This window comes from Galendromus occidentalis, unplaced genomic scaffold (assembly GCF_000255335.2).
Source record: "Galendromus occidentalis unplaced genomic scaffold, Mocc_1.1 scf7180000077029, whole genome shotgun sequence".
Taxonomy (NCBI): Eukaryota; Metazoa; Arthropoda; class Arachnida; order Mesostigmata; family Phytoseiidae; genus Galendromus; species Galendromus occidentalis.
Genome location: NW_003805018.1, coordinates 115,797 through 138,242, shown reverse-complemented (window position 1 = coordinate 138,242; position 22,446 = coordinate 115,797). Strand labels below are relative to the sequence as shown.

The 22,446-nt window shown below is 52.3% G+C and overlaps 1 protein-coding gene across 1 annotated transcript in view; it reads left to right on the top strand.

Moving 5' to 3' along the window:
- Nucleotides 1–15,361: 15,361 nt before the first annotated feature.
- LOC100904026 (RNA-binding protein Musashi homolog Rbp6) overlaps nt 15,362–22,446 on the top strand; it is a 45,560-nt gene continuing 38,475 nt past the window's right edge. Inside the window, exons 1-2 of the mRNA XM_029110682.1 lie at nt 15,362–15,622; nt 17,168–17,208. Of these exons, the coding sequence (XP_028966515.1) occupies nt 15,558–15,622; nt 17,168–17,208 (106 nt within the window). The 5' untranslated portion in view covers nt 15,362–15,557. The remainder of the gene's footprint in view (nt 15,623–17,167; nt 17,209–22,446) is intronic.

Here is a 22,446-nt window from a genome sequence, read left to right as displayed (position 1 = left end):
GACCTTGATCCTCCTGAGTTTATTTTCACTCCGGATCCGTCCCCGGAAACAATGTGAGGAACGATGCCCAGGACCCTGAATTTTCACTGCCGAGCGCAAAGAAGTTTTTGATCCGGAAAGGTGATCGTGAGCGCCGTCTACTGGAATATCCATCTCTCGCGCAGATTGTTCTCCGAGAGGGTCCCGCTTGGGAAACCTGCGCAGAGGGGATAGGGATCGTCGAGGCAGCTCGCCGAAATCAGAGCTGTGTTGTCTTCGGGTCCTTACTGTCTCCCGGCGGGCATCGAGGGTTCGAATGTTGCGTCCGAGCCGGTCGCTTTCGAAACGATTATCGTCAAAGAGGGCGGCGGGTCTCCGGAGTCTCCCGTTCGTCTGCGACGGACGATTACGCTGCCCCAGGCCGAAATCCCCTGAAATACTACGCAATCTCTCTGGAAGCGAATCCAAAAAAAATGCAGCCTCTGAAAGCCTCTAGAGGAGTGTCGCCCGGCTCCGAGGCCTAAGACAGGAGCACCGAGTGATACAGTGACTAGAGTTGAATTTATGAATACCTTCCGGTGGCCGATCAGGGAAATTGGAAAAAAGAAAATCCATCGGAAATCGGGGCACTCGGCGCGATGCACTGCTGCAGCGAGGGTAAGCTGGGGCGGCGCTCCGCCCCGGGCATCAAGGCTGCGGCGGCATCAGAATGCCCGACGGGTATGCCGAGAGGCCAACTCCGTCTTGAACTTCAGTCCTGTCCAATGATGGCTCATCTCGACTCCATCGGTACGCAGAACGTGGAATTATACTTCGATTAGGGAAATGCCCGGTAGAAAACTGAGGGACCTCCGAACCGGGTGCAAGAGAAATCCCGGGAGATAGCGGTTTTCGGGTCTCGGGGGGTCTCAGGTTCCGCGGAACCAATTGGGGTCAACGGTTTGAAAAAATTCGGCAACCACTGATATAAAGGATGGAGGTCTTCCATTGAGAAAAAGCATCCGAAATTTTCGGGGGCCTCCCGAAGCAACACGATTGCAGCGATTATCCGATCCAACCGAACCGAGTATCGCGATCAATGTTCAAGCCTTCCGTAGCTAAGTATGAAGGGACCAGAGGAGGACCATTATGAAATAGGATAGCGGGGAACCGACGAGTAGGGGAAAGGGTCCCTATAAATTTCTCGATTCGCTTTGCTTATAAAACTCGTACCAAGCTGACGAGCGAAGTTCCGTCCCCGCCAAAATGACCGTGAAGACTTGTACTTATCTCGGCTCGATGCTTGGCTCATAAGCTTTGAGCTGGAGATGACGGGACCAGAGAAGCGAGCCCTTTAGGTTCGGATTTGGAAAGGAGATTAAATAAAGCGTGGGGCATTCATACGGCCCCACGCTGTAACACCATTAACAATTACAGAAATTGGTTCCCCAGCTGTCAAATATTACAGTTCTGATTTCGCTTTTGATGGTCTGAATCTCTTAGGAGCAGCCATCCGCACTGCGCTCTTCCCCTCCGGAACAGAGGAAACGCTGCCCCTAAAGACTGTTTCAAAACATGTCACGTGAAGAGTTACCGCGTGAATCTCCTGGCACCTAAATTGGCTCTGGAGAATAATGAGTCGGTTCCTGATACATCGAGCCTATTCGGTCCTTGTGTCACGAATCCACGGGCCACAAGTATACGGGCAATTATTCAGAAGACTCTTCTAACGGAAAAAAAGAAGTTTGTGGTCGTCAAACACTTCACCTAGCCCGGTTGATTCATTCAAGCATGTAGAAGCACGTTTCTCGATGGAAATGATTCTCAGTGACGCCGACGTCCCGGCTCAAACGCTTCAGGGACAGGTGCTGTGTCTCCTTGGCATATAGGTCCGAAGCTGGATGGTACCCGCTGTTCCTCGTCATCTTGCGGAGATGCGATAACTCCGCGGATTTACCGATCGGCTTTCAAGCATACTAAGTAGAGATCTTCTATGGGCGCAGGCCCTCGCCGATCCTTGCCGGCTCGCTGACGGAACGACTCTAGTTGATCAAGGGTCAACCAAGATCGAATATGAAATCATACATGATGCGTTCTCGAGGAGTGAGCCACGATGCCTCGAAGTCTTTGGAAGCTTCCTGCCGCAGCACTATTAACTCCTCCTTCTCTATTGCTCGACCTTCTTTTTGCACCTACATGGAAGAAGCCATCGGAACGAAGCTCGACCAGGACGTCAAGTCTTGGCAGAGCCTGAGCAGGATATCTGCGGAGCGGTCAACACGAAACCGAAGCGATCTGACCAGGATTCGGCTCGGGGAGGAGACAGTGGACATGGTTTCCTCGCAGGAAACAAACCGTAGGACGCTAAACATGAGAAAGGGAGGAGACTACGCCTCCACGAACACGATCAGCCGAGACGAGTGCTACCACGGGAAAGATTTCGGGGAACAGGTACTAGATGTATATCGCAAAGGTACCGCTTGGACGCAAAACATTGCCGCATCCACCATCATCAGCGGAAACGTCTCTTTTTCCATTGAGAAAACTGTACTGCCCATGTAAAATTGCACGTGGAACTGACACGCTGGAGCTATATAACGATAATTATTGTCGATTGATCATAATCAATCTACCTATCGAGTTTTCCGTCGCGGAGTCGATGAAGTTTCCAGAGGCCGGAATCATGGCCAGCATGCGGGATTCTTCAACCGTTTGCATTATTGTCAGTGGGATAGGTCCACCTAGCACTCACGAGCTCTTCTCTCAGTAAGCCCTCGTGAGGAAGTGAGCCAGGTCTCGAGGGCTCCAAAAGTCATCCGAGAATCTTGTTCCATCCTTCACACTGGCCAGCTTCAGAAGTAGGCTGCACTCCTCGTATTTCGCCGTTTCAGGACTCGAGACACGAATGAGAGCATCTCACAAGTCTCGAGCACTATCACTCTGTACCGGATGAATTCTAGTGATCAAATGACGATGTGAAATGGAGTACATATATATCGCACAAAAAGAGGAGCTGGTAGAGAGAACGAATGGAGGTACCAATGACAATGGCGCCCTCGGAGAAGCAGGGAAGAGAATCGGGGGAGACGGAGCTGAGGCGACAGAGAGATATGATTTCGCGGCCGATTCGATCGTTCTTCTTCTTCCCTTCTTGTTCGTCTTTTGTTGAACAATTGCTACCTTGCCGGCTGTGGCGCGTATTTGATATGGACCCCACCAAGTTTCTCAATGATTGGCTTCGTACCTCGCTCCCTCACAGCACTCCAGCCCCTCACTCAGCCTCACCGTGGACCGAGCGAGGGGTAACTGGCCGACTGACTGCTCTATTCTACGCTCCATCGTTGCTCATCTTGTCGTTATCGTCGTCTCGATACAGCGCACGACCGGGACATTGATCGCTGATCGAGTCCCGCGTCGGCATTTGTTTGAGCGTCTAGCGGTTGTCCTCCCAGTGTTGGAAATGATTCGCTTTTCCCGCCCGGAGCTTTCTCGAACGTGATTCCGAAGCGGCCGATGTGTCTCGACTCTCGGCTCGGAGGCCTCGGGAGATATGTGTTCGTAGACCAACATTAAGCTCGCGATCTGACGATTGAGGATACGCGCAAAAAGACATGCGGAAACTGTAGCCGAAACCCCCTAAACAGCCGTGAGCTCCTTCCGTGGATTATCATTGTAAGCGCAGTCGCTACCGGCGCGGCATCCATCCACGTTGCTATATATGCACACATACATTCACAAACGCTTCACGGGCCTGTGGGCGTGGCCTGATGAGCGCCGCCCCTTCTCCCGGTATTCCACGCTAACAGCCGTTCCGGTCAGGGATGAACACTTTCTATAGATGCCCGTCTTTCTTTCCCTCCCTATGATTAGTCGTGGTCGATCACATTTCTGCCCTCCCACGAATCGACGATGGGGTCGACTTCCCCTCAAGCGCTGCGAGGCATTTCAAGGCGAAATCGGGCTTATCGGCCACAGCTCGACGTTGGTAGCCCTGGCATGCTCGTTATGTATGTCTGAGGAGACATTCTCCCGAGGTCGACCATGGTTAAACCAGGACTGCTCCATCTTCGTGTACATAGTCGGAGTCCTTCTTCTCCGGAAAACCTGACCTCGGCCGCTGCAGAATCGGCGAATGAGCCATGGACAATGGACATCATGGCCGTCTCTCATGAAGCGATCGCAGCTATTTGGACGGAATGGATCGCCGAAAGTACACGGTGTGGCGTCCTCTAGAAGGGTGGATTCTCCGGCCAGTGGCGCCGCCTGGGGAGTGGCAAAGTATTGATATTCGACTCTTTGCTCATGCCCCTACTAGGCGGAGCCACGGCTTCAGGAGTCCGACCTCGGTGGAGACAAAACAAGAACAGCGTTTTCGGCGCTGAACGTTGAGGTATTCGCAGTCGAAGCCGGCTTCCTCGCTTGAACACTTGGGTCGGCTCGAAGAGTCCTGGCGGCCCAGAGCGTATGCTATGGATGGTTCTTGCGAAGTTTTCGGATCTCTACTTCCGTATGGCGGTTTTCACTGATTGTCCAACTCGAGGTGTTAGGGAATGAGTGTTGATTCTCGAATTTGAGATCCTCGAGGACACATGTTGCTCGTAGGAGGAATCGATCTGCGGACGCAGGATATGGCTGCGATCAGCAGTCATAAAGTGGACATGTGGATTCTCTCGAGACGCCATCAGCGTCGATCCGACGGTACATATCATCGCAAGTCTCCGGTGGTGGAGTTTTGTCGGCTCGGAGGCGGCATACAGGGGAGGGGCGGCGGATCCGAGGGAGGTGGACCTGAGATCGTCCCTTCCGACTTCTTCGATTGCTCATACCCTCCATCTGGGAAAGCTCTAAGCTTTGCACAGTTAGTTTGTTAGTTATTAACAACTAATCTGAAATTTGAAGGGAGGAGGAGACCTACGTTCCAACTCCGAGGCCTCATTCTCACTTTCCGAGTCGAGAGAAGTAGGTTCGAGGTGGATCTTGACGTCTCTTCCGACATTAGAGGTACAGGCGGTCGGGACTCGGGACCCGCGATAATCCGGCGGTTCCGCGAACAGGATAAAGATCCGAGACCCCTTTGATGGTGCTCAGGAGCTGACCCCGACAGTTTTCCTTCCGACTCTCCTTAGCTCCTCCGCGAGAGGACCCACGGATCCCCACGGGATCAGCTACAGAACTCCGGTCGGCCGTGGCTGGTGCTATCTGGTCAGACATTTGCTCTGGAGAGAATACTCGATGTTCTCAGGGTCCCCGCGAAAAAAAACTGGCTGCTAGTCTCGGACCGCAATCTCCCGGATGATACGTCGGTAGCATTGATGCAAATTGCAAATGAGATGTGCGGAGGCTCTGAGAGCTCGACCATTGGTCAATGTGGGGATATTCAGGTGGACCGAGCGGGCGACTACTGGTTGTCCCGGTCGCCGATCATTGCAAATTTTCGTCGGGTATTGAGGGCGCCCCTGATCTTTACCCTGCGCTCATCCTGCCTTTCCGCGGTGATGTCGCCTGAAAGACCGTCGAAGGGAAATTCTAGACGGCGGGTTGTTAAACGAAAAGCATCGCGAGTCTTAGAAGCTGATGTGCGGAGGAAATGAAGGTCAGAGGCCAATCGCATACGCGATGCTCGAGTTCGACTGAGTGAAACATCTGATCAGAGAAGCTCGACATTGGAAGCTGAGCGTATCTGCACGTGTAGTTTCCGCTCCGATGAAAGCCAAGAGAATCATCGAGCGATCTTGGCGCCCATGGGAAGACGCTGAGCTCGTTCCAGACCCTCTGCGGGCGACGATCTGAATCACCTCGCGCGTCATCATGATCCCGTTTCGAAAGTTCGAAAATGATTCTCAATGGGACTCCACTCTTGCCGATGCGCACAAGACTGTCGCACCGAGTAGAGTGAAACCATTGTTCGCGAAATCTTCGACCTCTTGCTTCCCCGCAACTCCGAAGGATCTGTGGGGGTGGACAAAGATTCCACGAGCAAGGCTATTCCATATCGCCATCGATTCGCGACTCGGACCTGCGACACTCATTGCATATGCAGAACGAAACCTGATTCCGATTCGGAAACATGTGCTAGACGCTCGACCATCGTAAACGAAGGATTGCCTTTTTGGAATCAGATCCTGATCGATCCTCTGCCATTTCAACATCTGATCGCTCTCTCGACCGCGAAAAAGCTATGATATCAAGGTATTGAAATTATTCGTCGAATCCCATGGTCCTGAACTACTTCCAGAACGTTGCTCACAAGGAGCTGGTGCCACCGAGTACAAACCGATTCGGCTGAAGATCGGTCACTCGACAGATTATGAGTCGCGTACCACAGATTCGACTTCGTTTCGCGAGGAAACGCATGGTTAGCGTTCTATGTCCGCGAAAAACCGCGGTAAATCGCGGAAAATCAGTCGATTCGAGCACAAGATTCAAACGGGGCGCTGGGGAAAAACTCCCGCGACTCCTCTTTTTTAAATTTGATTTTTGTATCGGGACCGCCTGTCCGAAGTTCAAATGTCGCAGACGTTATGAAGTCACATTATTGCGAATGCACACTTCGGACTTGCTAGCCCCATCATGAGTACGTCGGCGTCGGTTTCCGCGGTCCTGAAGAAGCTCATGAATCGGTTCAGGCCCGATATGTCGATTATAAGAAGGCTCACTGAAACCGAGGACCCGGTATATGTCGTTGTAGAAGGACTTCTGGAAGATCTTCGTGAAGAGGAGCCTTTTGACGGGGGATTCGAAGAAGATGAAGATTTGGCGGTGCTCCCGATCGAGCGGGCCGCGCGAGACTACGAAGAGCTCGATATCCTCGATGAGTTGGATATAGAGGAAGTTCGGGATGGAGCTGTTCCAAGAGGTAGTATCGAAGCAAGGTTTTCTCAAGACAAGTTGAACAAGGTGAGGTCGTCGCACAAGGAGAAGGGAGAGAAAGCTACTCTCAAGAAGTTCAAAATCAAGAGGTCGGAAATACGAGCGGTAAGACGGCATTTTGAGAAAGGCTTGGTTGAACACGTGAAATACGCATTGGTGCGGAAATTCAGCAGTTCGCTCGCCGACGACAGGTGTTGGTTCGACAGGTAATTTTGAAGTTATCCGGAGGTTTCCGTCATTTGTTTTCGGAGGCCCCTGTTCGATAGACTGTGGTATGAAATTGCATGACTCCAGGCTCGCGCGGCACGGACACAAGTCACCAAGCTTCACATAAAACGATGAATTCGCGACGCCGCGACGAAGTTTCGTCCGAAGGGAAAACTCACTAGTCTCTCGTTCCTCACCGCAGTGCGCCGAGATTTACGCATGTCGAGTCGAAAAATCACAAAGACCGTCACACAAGCGTCCTTGAAGAACAGAGATGAAGAAATGGAGCGTATTTCTTCGCGTGTGTGGCCATCGTATTTCTTCATGAGGTCAATGAAAAAATTCGGCAGCCATCAGAAATTTTCATCGTTTTCCAAGAAAGCAACGCGACGTTCGGCCCTATTGTTGAGCTTCGCCTAATCGAGACATTGCATTCGTGTCCCAACGTAGAAGTCACTTGTTCCCAGGCCGGGAAATGCACTAGCGACATCATGAGCAATTGGTTCAGGAAAGTGTTTGTCCCTGATGCCGCTCGCGATAAATGCATTTTATTGTTAGATGCTTGGATGGGACAGGGGTCGTCAGCCAGGCTTGTCGATCCGTAAGTGCACATCGAGTACATTCCGGAGGGGACTACACAGTGGGTGCAGCCCCTCGATATCTTTTCCTTTCGCCAGTACGAAATTCAGGCGAAAAACACCATGTTGGAAATCAGCCCCATGCGAGGACCCGATCTAGCCCCCCCAGGAAGAATCCCGTGGACGCCACTTCGCGTTGGCCCTAGCATGAGCCGGAATGGCGACATTATTGGAGGGCGGTCGGACAACCCATTCAGCGTTGAAACTGTAACGGACCTTCGCAGGGCTCCAGATCCCTATTCTGTATCCAAGAAGTTCCCCTTACCGCTGAATCATCGATTTTGTACTCGCCAAGTTGGGCAAAGTGTCCGTCTTCACTCAGCCTTGAGTGGCTACAGAAACTACCGCCATATTTGCACACAGTGGTCGCGCCAGCTCGTGAAACAACGGCAAGTTCTTGAATGGGTCAAGTAGGTACTCTCAGCGAGTGATCTCATTATCTGGGACTGGGACGGATGCACAATGGCTGTCAAAGCAGGCCTTGAAGCATCCGATCGTATGCTGAAAGGTTTGAGAGAAAATGAAAAGCTTTCCGGAGGAGCGCTCATTCCAGTGCTTTTCAAGGTGGGGCGCAGGCCCCACCGGTGGGGCGTGGGACAGCTTTCTTTCCTATAGAAGCCTATGGGAGGTGGGGCGCGGATTAAAACTGATGCGGGGCTTGGCGAAAAATCCTTGAGAAACATTGTCTCTTACTATCGTCCGGACATTTCCGTCAAATGCTAGACGTCATACCACGACAAACTCCAGCGGAAGAGCTCGATTCGAGGCTCGTATCACCGTCTCAAGGGCAGTGCGGAAAGAAATTCACATTAAATAAGCAATATGCGGGTCTTTTACGAAAAGACAAGTCGACAGAGCGCCTCGCAGAGCAATAATTGCTAGTTATTGGATGCGGCGAGCACGGCAGTGATTCATCATCGTATATCGAATTCCCGACGAGATCCTGTGCGGTTCTCTACTCAACACGACTTTTTATTGGTAAGACTCGTGGTGCGAAATCTCATGGGCAATCTGATCGGAGCGTCTAATTCGAGAGCTGATTCGATAGGGGAAGACGTTCGTCTGCCAAGCATGCCAATCATACCGACTGATAGGCCGTTCGAATTCAAACGTTTACAGTTCCCTTCGCGCCACGCTTTTGCCACAACCTCAAAAAAAAGCACAAGTACAAACTTCGCAAGTATGTGGCGTGAAATTAGCGAACCCATTTGTCTCACGGACAGTCAGCCTTAAGATCTATACGTTTACGCACGAAACGGTGAGAGAGAAGATTCGTCAATACCCAAGCCCCCGAATGAGTCTGATAGACATGGGACGAGCACCCCATGCTGTCATCGCCCACTAGTGGTTAACGAAGACTCATTATTGGAAGGACATAGAATCGATAGGAATACTCCGACTCACAACATTGATCAATCAGGGTTCCCCCCGGCATAGCGAACCATCTGAGGATCTGATCCTGACAGTATCCGGGGTTGGATCTCACTCAGAACGGCACCACAGAAAAAACGTGAAGTACAACGGAAATATGAGAGAGAGTGTCACGAAAAAAAAAGCGAGAGAGATGTCTTCGCCGTAATCAATGAAGACCAGGCTCGAATTCGGGCAATCCTCGTCGGGAGCTCCGAAGAGGAGAGTTGAGTTGAACGAGTCCATCCAACCCCCTACACACTGAAAGCCCAGGAAACCATTGCCGAACAGGTATATTATTCAGTATCAATACCTTTGACATAGAGACCCTTCCAAGATCGGAATAGATCGGATGGATGATATCCGTGGGTACGAATAGAGACGACGCACCGGGCGCGAAGGAACCCCATCTTCTGATTACGCGAAGGTTTTCGGAATATGGTGAAGTTGTGCACCGACGCATACAGTCTGGAGACGCAATGGCGGGTTTGCACCACGACGGGATCATCAGAATTGGCAAATGTTATATAAACATTTCGTGCTTCCGAGCTCAAAGACAGCAGCGCGCTCTACATCGGAACGAATCATGTCGGAAGGTCATTGGAGGTCGTCGTTCTCATGTTGCAGGCCCTACATCCTCAGCCACTGAAAATCAAACATTTGGAAGGAATGAGAGAAAGGGGGCTCCACGGTATTCCGCAAGGGCTGGACGAGCACTAGTGTTTTTGAGTGAGTCAACACGCATCCGGAATCAAGCTCGAGGCGTTGCTGCAGAGAGGACAATCATCGAACTCGTTTAATGTTGCTCAATTGAGACCGTTCCTCGAAGCCTCCGGGAAAAACACCCAAATAAACCTCGAGCTCTGCGGAGCCTTCCTGTCAGCCGGGATTACTCTCCGCGAATTTCATAAGGACTCAGTCGAGACTTGATCACATAAAGACCATCCACGACGGTGAACTAGAGTTCATACGAAGATGCGTGGCTGAGAGACCCGTGTGGATTTCCAAGGACGAGACCATGGATGCGACCGGCCGTTCGTGGCGCACACGATCGTGGGAACGCGCAAGCTTCCATGAATTCGTTGAAGACTTCATGGCCGGGTGGGAAAGAACACGAGAAAGTTCTCTTTTCAGTCACGGACAGAGCCGCATACATGAAGAAAGCTGCCGATGCCCTGAATGTCCTGTTCCCGAAGATGCTGCCCGTCACTTGTGCTGACCCTGCCATCCATCGAAGAGCGGAAGATATGGGGTCGACGTCCCCGGACGTTGATTAACTGGCTTCAAACGGCGAAAAAAATCTTGGAATCCGCAGCTCGAAAGACGATCGTTCGCGAGATCGCGCCGAACACTCCTCTCCCATCCGAGCCTGGATCCGAGCTCTGGTCTGCTCTGCGGACGGTTTCGATTCCGTGACTGCTGCCGTTGAAGCATCGGATCCGAAGGAAGCGGCAAGTATCCTCACTGCTCAGCAGATTTCGAAGAAGGATAGCCTTCGACGAGAGCCTCAGCTTGATCGAAGCCCACTTCGATGGCCTTCCTTGGGTCATAGAGAGACTGAGAGGGAGAGACACTCCGCTTGTCGGGAGTACCGGCGTATTCGAGGGTATTGGTAGAGCTTCAGCAGACGCCCGGGCTCCATCGGGGTAAGGATTCGTCAGAAGAGCAAATTGATTCTCTCGCGGAACGATTGTGTGGAAAACTCGGCATCGATTGCGAAGATGCTCCTCGGCTTCGCTGCGACTTCCCTGAGCGGTTTCAATCCGGCAGAAATCGCTTCGTTCATCTTCGCAACAATGGCTTCTCATTGACGATACGCCGAAACGTCTCAGCCGGGGAGAAGCAGCTGAAAGCCTTCTGGTCGCGGATCGCCAATGTAAACTCTATCCAACGTATAGATACGCAACTTCAACGGAGAGTAAGAGATCAACACGAAAGACAGAACTATAATACACCAATGCGGGAAGTACAGTGGGGAAAGAACACAGGGGGGGGTGTCTTGGGATCGTCTCGGAGTCCGCAGAATCAAGGATGTCGATCAGAATCCTCTTCGTCTCGGTGTCTCTATCTCTCCTCTCGCATCTATGGGCTGTGTACTTTCCTGCCAAGCCGCATCGTACACTGACTGTGTGTGTATCATTTGAAAATGTATGTTTCTGAACCCTGTGAACAAATGACCGAACTAACATGACTCCCCGATAACTGCTTCGGAGCTACCGCGTTCCGAGGGAGGAATGGGACTGCATAGCTCCGTTGCTATCCCATACGCCAACCCAATTGAAAAATGCTGGCGCGCTTTCTCCATTCAACGGTAGAGAACGCTAAAAACCCGCTCTTACTGAGGAGCGTCTCGGCCCTCCTGCGCTCCTTTCCTCGAAGAAGAATTCAGCCTCGGATTCTCGAATGTCGCACATTTTTCCATTTCTCAACTCCGTCTTGCCGAATTCTCCGCTCATTCCAACAGCGCGGAGGTCATGATGCGTTCTCAAACGCTTCTACATCGATCCGAGATAAACCGCATTGGCAACAGACTGCTTCCACGGAACCTGTCGTCGAAAGCAATGCGGGGATCCGTGTAATCCGTAATCATCAATAACTTCTACCGGCGCGAATCGTCGGATTCGATATCGTGTCTTTACCGTCGTCACTTCTCATCGAGGGGTTCTGCTGAGCATTCCTGTCGTTTCAATTACGAAACGGGTGCGATTCTCGGATCGGCTTCCTTAAGCATACTGTGTGGGTCTCTTCTGAGAAATTCGTGACGTCACGCAGGTCGAGCATGTGACACGATACATTCGCACTCATGCTAGGGCTCCCGTGATTGGCATGGCGGGACGAACCCGGAGGTCAACCAGGTACTACGTTCAGTCAAGACTTCAGGTCACTGGGGGGAGGTTGAGCACACCTTCTCTTCGAAAACGTCGGGAGCCGAAAAGGCAGAGTGAGCCCGGGATGGATGTGTTTCATCCTCTCATCCATACATGTGGAAGATTAAGCATGTGTATTTGTACAATTGTTCATCCATGACTCCAAAGTCATCTTGGCGGTATGGCTTGAGCGGCGATATGAGAGGACACGTCCTGTTTTGTCGTCTTACCCTTCCCGGGGCTCAGGACATGGCCGCTTTCCGGAATTCTCGGTGATATGATTTCGATTGAAAATCAAATCACCCTGCTCTTTTTTCCGTTCCTTCCGCGGTTTCGCAGGGCGGAAATGATTCGGTGTTCGGATCGGGGACTTGCCTCTCAGCGAATTGACTCCAAACGTTCGTGTATGGACACTTGAATAAGTATCTTCAGGCCACTGCACCAGATGGCTCATTTTCAACCTCATCAGATAGCTTCCACTCCACGATTTTCGGGCCGGTCACGTTTGCCATACTAAGGTCTTTGGAGGTCTTATGATTGAAAACTGCGAATTCCGCCGACCGCTGAAATTCTTGAGTGAAACACCCCGGATGTGCTGTCTAGGGGAGGGGGGGGGAGATCAGACTACCTGCCTCGAGCGCAGGACCCGAGTCTTGGGATTGATTGGTCTTCCCCGAGCCGGATGAGTCGAGGCATTTCTATGGGGAATATCCGGGAATACCATTCGTGCTCCTAGACGACGTCCTCCGGCGCGACCGACTACTCACAGGTCGGACAAGATCACCGATTTCGTTACGGGGCGAGATAAAGTCAAGGGAAGGCGAGAATTCCTCAGTGAGCATAATGAATTAATGTAATCGATCTGAGTCGCTCTAGTATATATGCTACGTGTTAAAGCATGACTCCGTAGTTGCCATGAACGACGGCAGAACGCCGACGATCTAGCACGGAAGACGCCACGATGCTCCGAGAGTTGACGTGAAGGCGATGGTCATGGTCGGGGACGATGTATTCTACTTGCGGGACATCGTGCTTCAGTGCACGGATGACGATCCACGTATGGTCTCCTAGATCTCCCTTTACCTGGTCTCCCTTCACCCATACACATTTTCTATACTCGGTTTTCCCCTTCCCGCTTTTCTTTTTCGTTTCTATTGACTCAAGATGAACTTTTCGAGAAACAACGAAGTACAGCGGATTCCCGAGACTACGTTGCTTCAGGTAGAACAATTTCCGGCATGTAGACGGAATATTCTTCCACAGTTCCCTCAGAGAACCACGGAAAAATTCTAGGAGCACCCTGGAAACCGTCGAACAATTATGTCGGCGCAAGTGGACGAGTCGACACATATGAATTTTCAAATAAGGAGAAGAATAAAATGATCGTGGAAGGTGAGATAATCGAAAACGTCTGTCCTCGAACCTGTCAGGAAGATTTCGCGCTTTGGAGGAAGCTGCGAGACTTTCTCCCCGTTTGCCTGAGGGTAAGACCTGATTCTCAGCGTAGCGGACTCGTTGACAGCTTCCGAGTATGACATTTTCTTCGAGGCAGTGTCGCAGCTTTGGCCTCTGGCCTACCCCTTGAAGCTGGATGCCCCTAAGGCCTCGATTTCATCCCTCCGGATCGACCGGAACGCATTACTATGGCCGCGGACCCCAATGGTTACACCAAGCTATCATCATTGGGCTAGCCGTTTGGCTCTCGAAGTCCACGAAATCTAACTGGACCGTCCTTCGGACCTCCATTGGGCCTCATGTGGCTCTGCGATGATCCGCGGCGATGTTCGCATGTCCAAGGCCCCCGAATCATTCCCGCAACCCGCCCGGAGATCGACCGAGGGATCCTGAATTTCATTCTCGACGGGAGGAATGCCTTTCACGATAGTGGAGGCTCAATCATGACATCAATAAGGAGTCCTGACAGATTGTCCGAGAACGAAATCGAGAGCTTGATCCACGAACTTAAACCTGAAAGGTCCTCACGGGTCACGCCTCACCTTAAGTTGAGAATCGATGCGGCCGCTCTTCTAGAATACGTCAACGCTTGCTCTACATGCCGGTGGAACTGGCTCTCGCTCCTGGCCCCCATGCTCACCTGATCAATACCAAATGGCTAGCAGGGTCCATGCGGGAAACCCGAGAGGAAGCGGAGAATAGTTTTCGCACAATCATACCTGAGCCTCCCCGTAACCTTCGTACCCATGAGAGAGTCAGTGATACTCTCTCGGAGAGACCCCGTCCCTGTCGATTCCCCGAATTCCGTGCAAGAAGATTCCGCGCCAGTTGAAATCCATGGAGGGTCATGTCTTGTCATTCGAAGCCCGGAGATGTCAACACCGACTGACCAGAGGCTCGCTTGAAGAGTGCTCGCCGTCATCATCACCATTGCATTCACTGACATTTCCGAGTCACGGCTACTTCTCCCCCTTTCTGCTAGTCCTCTCCCTTGTGGTAGGAAGGCTGGGAGAGGGTTGATGATTTGATGTTCACGCTCTTGGTATGGCAGAGATCGAGCGGGACGCGCGCTTCCCTTTGTATCAGGTTGATATGCATTGACATAGTCTTCGTCCCGCTCACTCGTCTTATTACTCGTCTGTCTCTCTTTGTAAAATTATGAATGTTTGAGCCGGTATTCGATAGCTTCAATTCTGTGCCGAACGCCGCTCGGCTCGTCCATTCGGTGAAGTCAACTGCTGACCCGGGAAAGCAAATTCCTCTCAGTTCTCCTGCGTTTCGATTGTTGTCCACCTTGCTGCCTGCCTGTCTGGCAGCAGCTTGCGAGCAAGTGAGCTCGCGTACGACCGACAGACCAACGGATGGCTTGGCGGAGCCACTCTCCGAGCGATCGATTCTGATTGAAACGACAATTCGCGCCAGCCATCGATGCGGCCACTACCCCTGGAGCAGAAAGCTTCACGTAAGCTGCTGTACCGAGGAAGGAAACACGGTCTCAAAGCCTCCTACAGCAAGCAGCGTCGACAGCAGGAAATCCAGCGAGGCAAAAACGACAACAACGTCAAGTCTAACATCCACAACGAGCTCGCCACCTGCTAGTAGAGCTGTAGAACAGGAAAACGAGTGCTTTGACGGCTAGTGTTCAGACGAAGAGCGCCTCCGGGAGGGAGGAGGGTAAGGGGTGAGCTCGATTGAGGTGTCGTACCCAGTGGAGGAGGAAGAGGAGACGCTTCGCTCGCTTGCCGGAGTCCCGTTCATCGAGAGGGAGGGTGGGTAAGCACCCGCAAGCGCTCGTGGTGGTCGCAGTGGCAGCGGCGGCGGTGGTGGCGGCGGCGGCGGCGGTGGTCTCTGATAGGGGACGGCGGCAGCACAGGCACTAGTGGAAGCAGCGGCGGCGGCAGCGACAGAGCGAGCCAGCTACTGCCAAGAACTAGCGCCCCCCAGCGGACGCGGAGCAGAGTTGAGGAAGCCGTTCTTTGCCGGCAGCAGAGAGTGTTTAGACGTGTTCCTTCATAGTTCGATTCGATAGACGACAGGCAGACGACACACAATTCTGCTTCCTAGAATTTTCATCTCAAAATCGTGAACGTCGCCTCAACGCGACCCTCGTTCCTACGACAAAATTCCTTCCGTGACTGAAATCATCACAGATATGGAGTCAGAGGTGGCGGTTCAATCAAACTCGAGCAGCCCCAACGAAGCTGCCCATGATCCCGGGTGAGTGCGTGTGTGCCTTCGTGCGTCATTGATTGATTAATTGACGCTCTGATCGATGCATTGGAGTGAGTGATCGAAAGAAGAACCGTCAAAGCGTCTGAACGATGGATCATCAAAGATTTCCCAACCTGGCTCTCGACGAGCTTAACGGAAGGATCGGTGACTGGCTGACCGACCGACCGACCGACCGATGGACTGGAATATTCCTCTAATGGATAAAGGAATGACGGTTTCGATCGCGCATGTTGGCTCTACGTCATGAGCCTCATCCAGTGTCGAAATCGTGTGGGAGGATTTGACTTGCGGCAGATCGACCGATTCGCTCGCTCGGCTCAGTGACTGACTTTCAACTGAGTGATCTCTGACCGGAGTAGGCTTCTCTGTGCGCGGTGCGCGATCCATTCTCCGCTGCTGCTACTGCTGCTCGCCGTGGCTGAGTATCGAGTGTACGCGCGAGATGACCGTATGAGCTGGCTCGCAGGCGGACACGCATGCAGTTACTCTTATACGGAGAACATTTCGATTACGGTCTAAGGTCATCGAGGCTTGTGCAGTGTTCTCCTGCAGGGAGCTGATAACAAAGAAGTATCTCACGACGGGGCTCCCAATTCATGTGACGAATACAGTTATCGATGATTCGTTCATGAGCTCATCGCTACTCTTCCGTGAGCGAATATGAGCAAGTATTCTTCACATATGCAAGATTCATTCGTGTGTGTGAGCGTATGTGCAAGTGCGAGTGCTTATCCGTGTGTTTGTGACCGTGAGCCCGTGTCGAAGAGCGTGTTCATAATTGGTGCCAGCTCGCATATCGTTCGAGTTCTTCTGCCCCGCGCTCCCTGAGAATATCATGTGCACAAAGTTCGCTTCCTGACTGAACGCCGGGTTCGGAGCCGCGGCGCGATCTGGTGGATGACGACGAACGGGATACATTGGACATGTGGTGACCGCTGGATGGATGCTCAATTATTACTAGGCCGAGTCGGATGCCCACATTTATTGCCGATGCGTTATCTCGGGGGGCTCTGTGCAGACTCCTTTGAGAATCAGAGGAATATCTTCCTTGCGCTTTGACTTCTCGAGCTGCTATGCGAACCCAGTCGCTAATGTAGGGTTACCGAAGCGCCGAACTCGCATCTGGGAACCATGTGTCGTCGCTGGTCGACGGGATCTCCGCTTCAGGGAGACCTTGGCGGTGTTCAATCGGATCTCTCGGAACTCGATGGCTCGGATCTGCTCATACAGCGTTCCGCCAGCCTATCTCCCTCTCGAAACCTCGTCGGCTTCTCGGCCGGCGTCTACGAGAAAGATCGTCCTGTTTTTCGCCTATGGATAGCGTGGTGGAAAATCTACTCGAGCTATCCAGGAACGAGATGAAGTCTCCCTCATTTTTCATCTGGAGGGGGGGGGAAGTTTATAATGACATCAGACATAGTCTGCCACTGGCGTCAGGACGAGCCAACCGAAAACGGAAATCAAATCTGATGAGCTTGAATTTGCAAGACGCGATGCTTATGACTGTAGCTGACCCCTCTATTTTTACAGGAAAATGTTCATAGGAGGACTAAGCTGGCAAACTGCACCCGGTGAGTTCCTTGGGATATGTTTTTCTTTGAGAGCGCATTAAGAGTTCCAGAGCTGGTAGGCGACGTTCACCACAGACCGACGTTTGGGGAAAATTCATTCATGTCGGTACTGCGGAGGTACCAATCTTCGATGATAATGATCGGCAGTAAAATGAGCGCCGGTTGGTGCTATCAGTTGATGAGATTTCCTCCAAACCTGCTGCTTGCTGCCGCAGCCGCTTGCTCTCGTCGGTCCGGACGATGCCGCGGCTAACGGCTGTCACTGATTATTGTCCGTGTGTACTTTGGAAGTCTGGAATCAGAGAGTTCCACCAGATCGAGCTGCCCCAGGGATGCTGTACCGGAATGTCCATCCGCAAGGATGCCGTTCGGTGTCCGTCTGCATCTCGCTCCAGAATTGAACGGAGGGGAAGAATAGACGCCGCGATTAGGAATCACGGATCCTGACTTCGCTCATCGATCCGCATTCGAATTGAGCTCGCTCTTCAGACCCTCGCCGACTCGTCGCTGAGACAGATATCGCAAGGCCAAAATATGAAGTTCGGGCGAGGATGACGATAGTCTGGCTGTCAGCCCAAACTCTGGGGATCGTTCTCGTCTTTTGGGGAAGTGCGCTCCATTCTAGAAAAAAATGCGGACCCTTAGGTCTTTCATTGAACTCACGTCACGGGTCTATATACCTGTCTAGAATGCTAAGCCACGTTCCACTCCGCTCGATACGTGCTCAGTACTTTAGTGCAGCATCACTTGGACCACTTTGACTCCGCCCGCTAAGTGAGCGAGAATCGACAGGGAGCGAAACAAATATCGAGGACTTTCCACTAGCTCACCTAACGCAGCTTTATCAGGCTCTGAACTTTCGGCGGGGCTTCAGAGAGCACATTCGCCCCCCCTCCATCAAGGACTAGACCAGCTCCAGCCGAATGCAGTAGGCCCAAGCAGAAGTGAAGTAGACTTAGAGCGTGTTTTGATCGGCGAGGTGCGTTCCCAGAGCCGTCCGCAGATTCCGTGGGCGAATCGTCAGCGGCCATAATCTGTTGCAGTATCCTGGCGAGTGATGGGACCTTGTTAACATTCCTGAGTAGCAGGCGTCCTACTGTTCGAACCCCTCCCCTACCTGCATAAAAGCACCGGCAAGAGGGAGGGGAAGGGGAGAACCATGTATGGATGTACATAGGGTGCTCGTGAGAACGGAGATCTCTCTCAAAGCTCGGAGTTTGAAATCCTCTCGCTCGCAGATGATGAGCTTCTCGCGATTCTCATCGGGAGGGTCTCATGAACTCGTTACGATTTGCGAGTACTCTTTCCCACAGGACCTGCTCTCGCCGATTGCCTATATCAGCCCTTGAGACGTGAACAGCAGAGGATCCAAGAGGATGAGTGGATGTAGTCCGGGAGAGAACGACACCAAACAACATGCACAAGGAATGATTCAGAAGCTGTAGATTCCTCGGAAAGCGACGCGGTACTGCGGTCAGGAGCTAGAGCCCACTCCACGCTGATTCGGAGGTCCACGGACTCCCCCACATTATATTCCGCAAAGTAGGATGGCAGATTGCGAGTGAGACGCTGCGATGCAGGATGATTATGGAGCTCATCAAACTGAGTCTGGATTCCTGAGCTGATCGGGGACTCCTGGAAGGAGATCGAGACTCAGAAGACGCTTTGGTTGCCACGAGAAGACCTCTGTTGAGAGTTCTCGCGATAAACGGCTCTTCGTCGGCGAGGTTCCTCGGACAGGAGCAGGCTATCAAGCTTCAAGAGTAGCGCGGAGAAGGAGGGTTTAGCGCTGTGGTGATGAGAACACACATCATGGCGACCGACTACGCCGATGTTCACTATTGCCTCCTATCATACATCCGGAAATGGCAATGAGAGATTTCCTAGAGGGGAGATTCACCCTGAGGCATCCTAAATTTCTCGTGGACGCTTATTCGAGAGAAGAGCCAAAGATATCGAGTTAAGCTCCTTACCTTAGATCTCAGATAAGGCATGGCAATCCTTTGGAGACGTTTTCGCAGGTGTCAGAGCTGAAGGATACGATATGAATTGAGCCCGATCTATGACCAGGCCACGACCAGCGACCCCCGGCAGAGCTCAGAGAGGAGATGCACGCATCTGATCATGCTGTCCGCAAGCTGGTCCTCTGATCGGGCGGTTCGATACTTTTCGTGGCGCGCAAACTTTACCTCGGGTCAGAGTATCTATCCACACCCGTTTCCGATCGGATCTGTCCAATGTCACTCGCTTCGCACTTATCAGAAAGAGGAGGTCATTGGCAGATTCCAGCTCTATCTGTGCCGCACACCGCACGGGGTGAAGTCCCGCCGTGCAGTGCCTCTGGCGGCTTATGTATATCCTTCTATGGTGGCCTTAGATTTGGAACGCTTCCCTCGACGACGAGGAGGAGTTCGGAGTCGAGCTGAGTGAGTCTTGGATCTGCATACAGCCGAGAATGTGGAAATGGGGCATTTTTCTCATGCTCGAGCATTCTGAGTCTTCTCCCGGCACAATGTCCCCGTCCTTCATTCGTGCGCCTGCGTGTAAGGCTCGTGGAGCGATCCTCTAGCCCTCCACAGCCGTAGCTGCTACAAGCATCCGCGTCTGGTCGTCTGGCGCGTTACTCGGCGATCAATGATGTTCTTGTGCGGCCCTTGCGTCTGGCGGCTGCTCCCTGCACGAAGGAGCCTCAGCATCTCTCTCCGAGTCACGCCCCTCGCCTGCATGGAATAACCTTCGAGCTCCCACGAAGGACGAGCAGTCTGAGATGAGACGGTGAAGAATGTCCTCGCCCCCAGCTATCGCGGCGTTTCTCGCATTGTACGCGCGGTGGTCTCAAGAGAAGAGCGGGACAAGCGTTCCGGGCAGGAACCGCTCCTCGGCGAGCTCATGCCGATCCATTCCGTGATCGAGTCCACCGGTGTGAGGCGGAACGACGCAAAGCCCTCAACTTCGACGATACTGGTCGCAGAACTGAGAGTAGAAACGGGTATTCTCGAGCTGTCTTCTCCACTCGTCAGCGGATCGAGGTCCGAAGAGAGAAATCGAGGGAAACCGTCGGGAACTCCGTTCCGTGGGTGGCTAGCTCCGATGGGACCTTCAAGTTTCATGAAAAATAATTCCCTGTGGATCGATGCGAAGTGAGTTCATGAATGCCTTTAGGCATCCGTGGGAATCCACGGATAAGTATATACGTCCTCCAGCTGACGCATCATAATTGTTTCGAAGTCTGCATGTGAGGTATGTCCCCGCATTCGTAGACTTGCGCGCGATTGATTGGTTGCTACGAACGCGAACGTCAATCCGTTCCCCCGCTCTGCTCGATCAAGAGTTATCATTCAGAGGTCGATCCTAATGCAATAAAACCGCTCATCGAGAATGTCACGCCCTGAAGTTCTTCGCCGTGCGCGAGGCCAATCTTCGCCCCCGAAGTCTTGCCTGCGTATTCGCGAGCTCATTCTCCATGCAGTTCAGTAGTAGCTGTCTCGCGTGGTGGTGATTGGGACACGGGAGAAGAGGCCACACAGAGCGGTATTCGGATTAACTTGACGACCTTCCTCCCCGATTGCGACCATATAGTCTAGCTGGGTCAGCTCTTCCACTCGGTTCCATAGTTTCTATAGAATTTCTCGTAAAAGCCCCGAATCTGACCAGATGAATGGAATTCGATTGCAAAGGAGCCATAGATTCCTTCATGGGCAATACAAAAATTCCTCGTTGGAGCTTTTGTGGAGAGAGTTTCAATACAGTGTCCCATCAGAGAAGAAACTCATCCATAGATCCAAAGTTTCGTCGGTCGGATTTCTCTCCCTGTAGCGACGCGATAACCGGCTGTAAGCTGGCTCTGAGAATCGGCCTGAAGCGCAAGCTGAGCACAAGACAGGGCTCGCCCGCTCGCACTCTCGGCGGGTCGGGAGTCTCGGGAACAAGGGACCGAGTAGTTAATGATGGCAGCCCGGTGGCCTGCGTTTGGCGTCTTCAGCACCGCCGCAACGCCTCGGCCGAGGAGCCCATCGGAGGGGGAGAAACCGCCGGCAGGCGGACCGTCTCTCCGGCGTCGATTCATTGCAGGCAGGCTCTTCTGCGATGAATAGAAGCCGCTTGCCGCTGCACTCTTGTTCAGTTGATTCTCCCGACTCCGTTGACGGGGTCCTCTTCCCCCGTGGTTCCTCCATCAGCACCATCACATCACACGCCTGGTGGCGCTTCGGAGGCCAGAAGCCGTATTTGAATTCCGGAAGCGATCCAATCGGGCCCATACAATTACCGGAATATCTCTTCGCCTGCATAAGGTATCGCTTGCGGGGAATCGCATATACTTTCCTTCCCTGCGACGGGCCTGACTGTGCCAGGATGATGTCGAGGGCAATCGTGTTAATGCTCGGGCAGTCGACAATTCGAGCACTCATCAAACTCAGACCCATAACTCGGACGATTCTTCGGGAATCGATGTCGTCAAGGAACAAGGAACAGCCAGCAAGAGGATTTTGAAACGCATGTCCGCTCCTCCACTAAAGTTGCGACATAGGAGGAGACGTATTTTCTGTCTTTCGATCCTCTCTCTGGGTTCTCGTGAGCAATCTTCGCTTCGTGGACTTCCCAAAGAAATGTCCGCTCTCCGGCATTCTCCACGGGCAAACGTCCGCTCTTTGGCGACTTCGAGGGAAAGCATCCAAATTTTCTGGCACGAAGCTTCTAAACGATTCGGTCGACTTAGATTAGGGGATCGGATCCGGGGTTCCCCATGGAACGATATGCTGAATCCGTTTTTCCATGAGAGGTACCTGTTCGTGTCCCGTGACTGGTATTTCTGGTGTGATCGAGGCCTCTCCCGGTCGACGACTTTGAAGCTCTAGAGAGGGACTCCCGTCGATCACTGTGCCAAAAGCGAAAGAGTTCTCCTCTTTGGTGTTACCTAGCAGGCTCTCGCATTTGATCTTCATGGAGGGAATCCCGCGTGAACACATTCAATGCAAAATGTCGGTACTCAAATCGAGAGAACATCGGGAGCATATTCTCATCATACTCACCGTCGCCACATCAGTTTACGAGCTTAGATTCTTCGACCATATGGGATATCGCATATTGCGACTAAAATCGGGAAATACTCCCCGATTAAGCTCATTGTATGGATTGGGAAGGATGTCCACTCGAAAGATCTTTCCCCTCGCTGATCTCAGCCCAGCATTCGTCCTTCTCTGCATGAAAATGTTCTCGTATATCAAAACTCTGCTCATT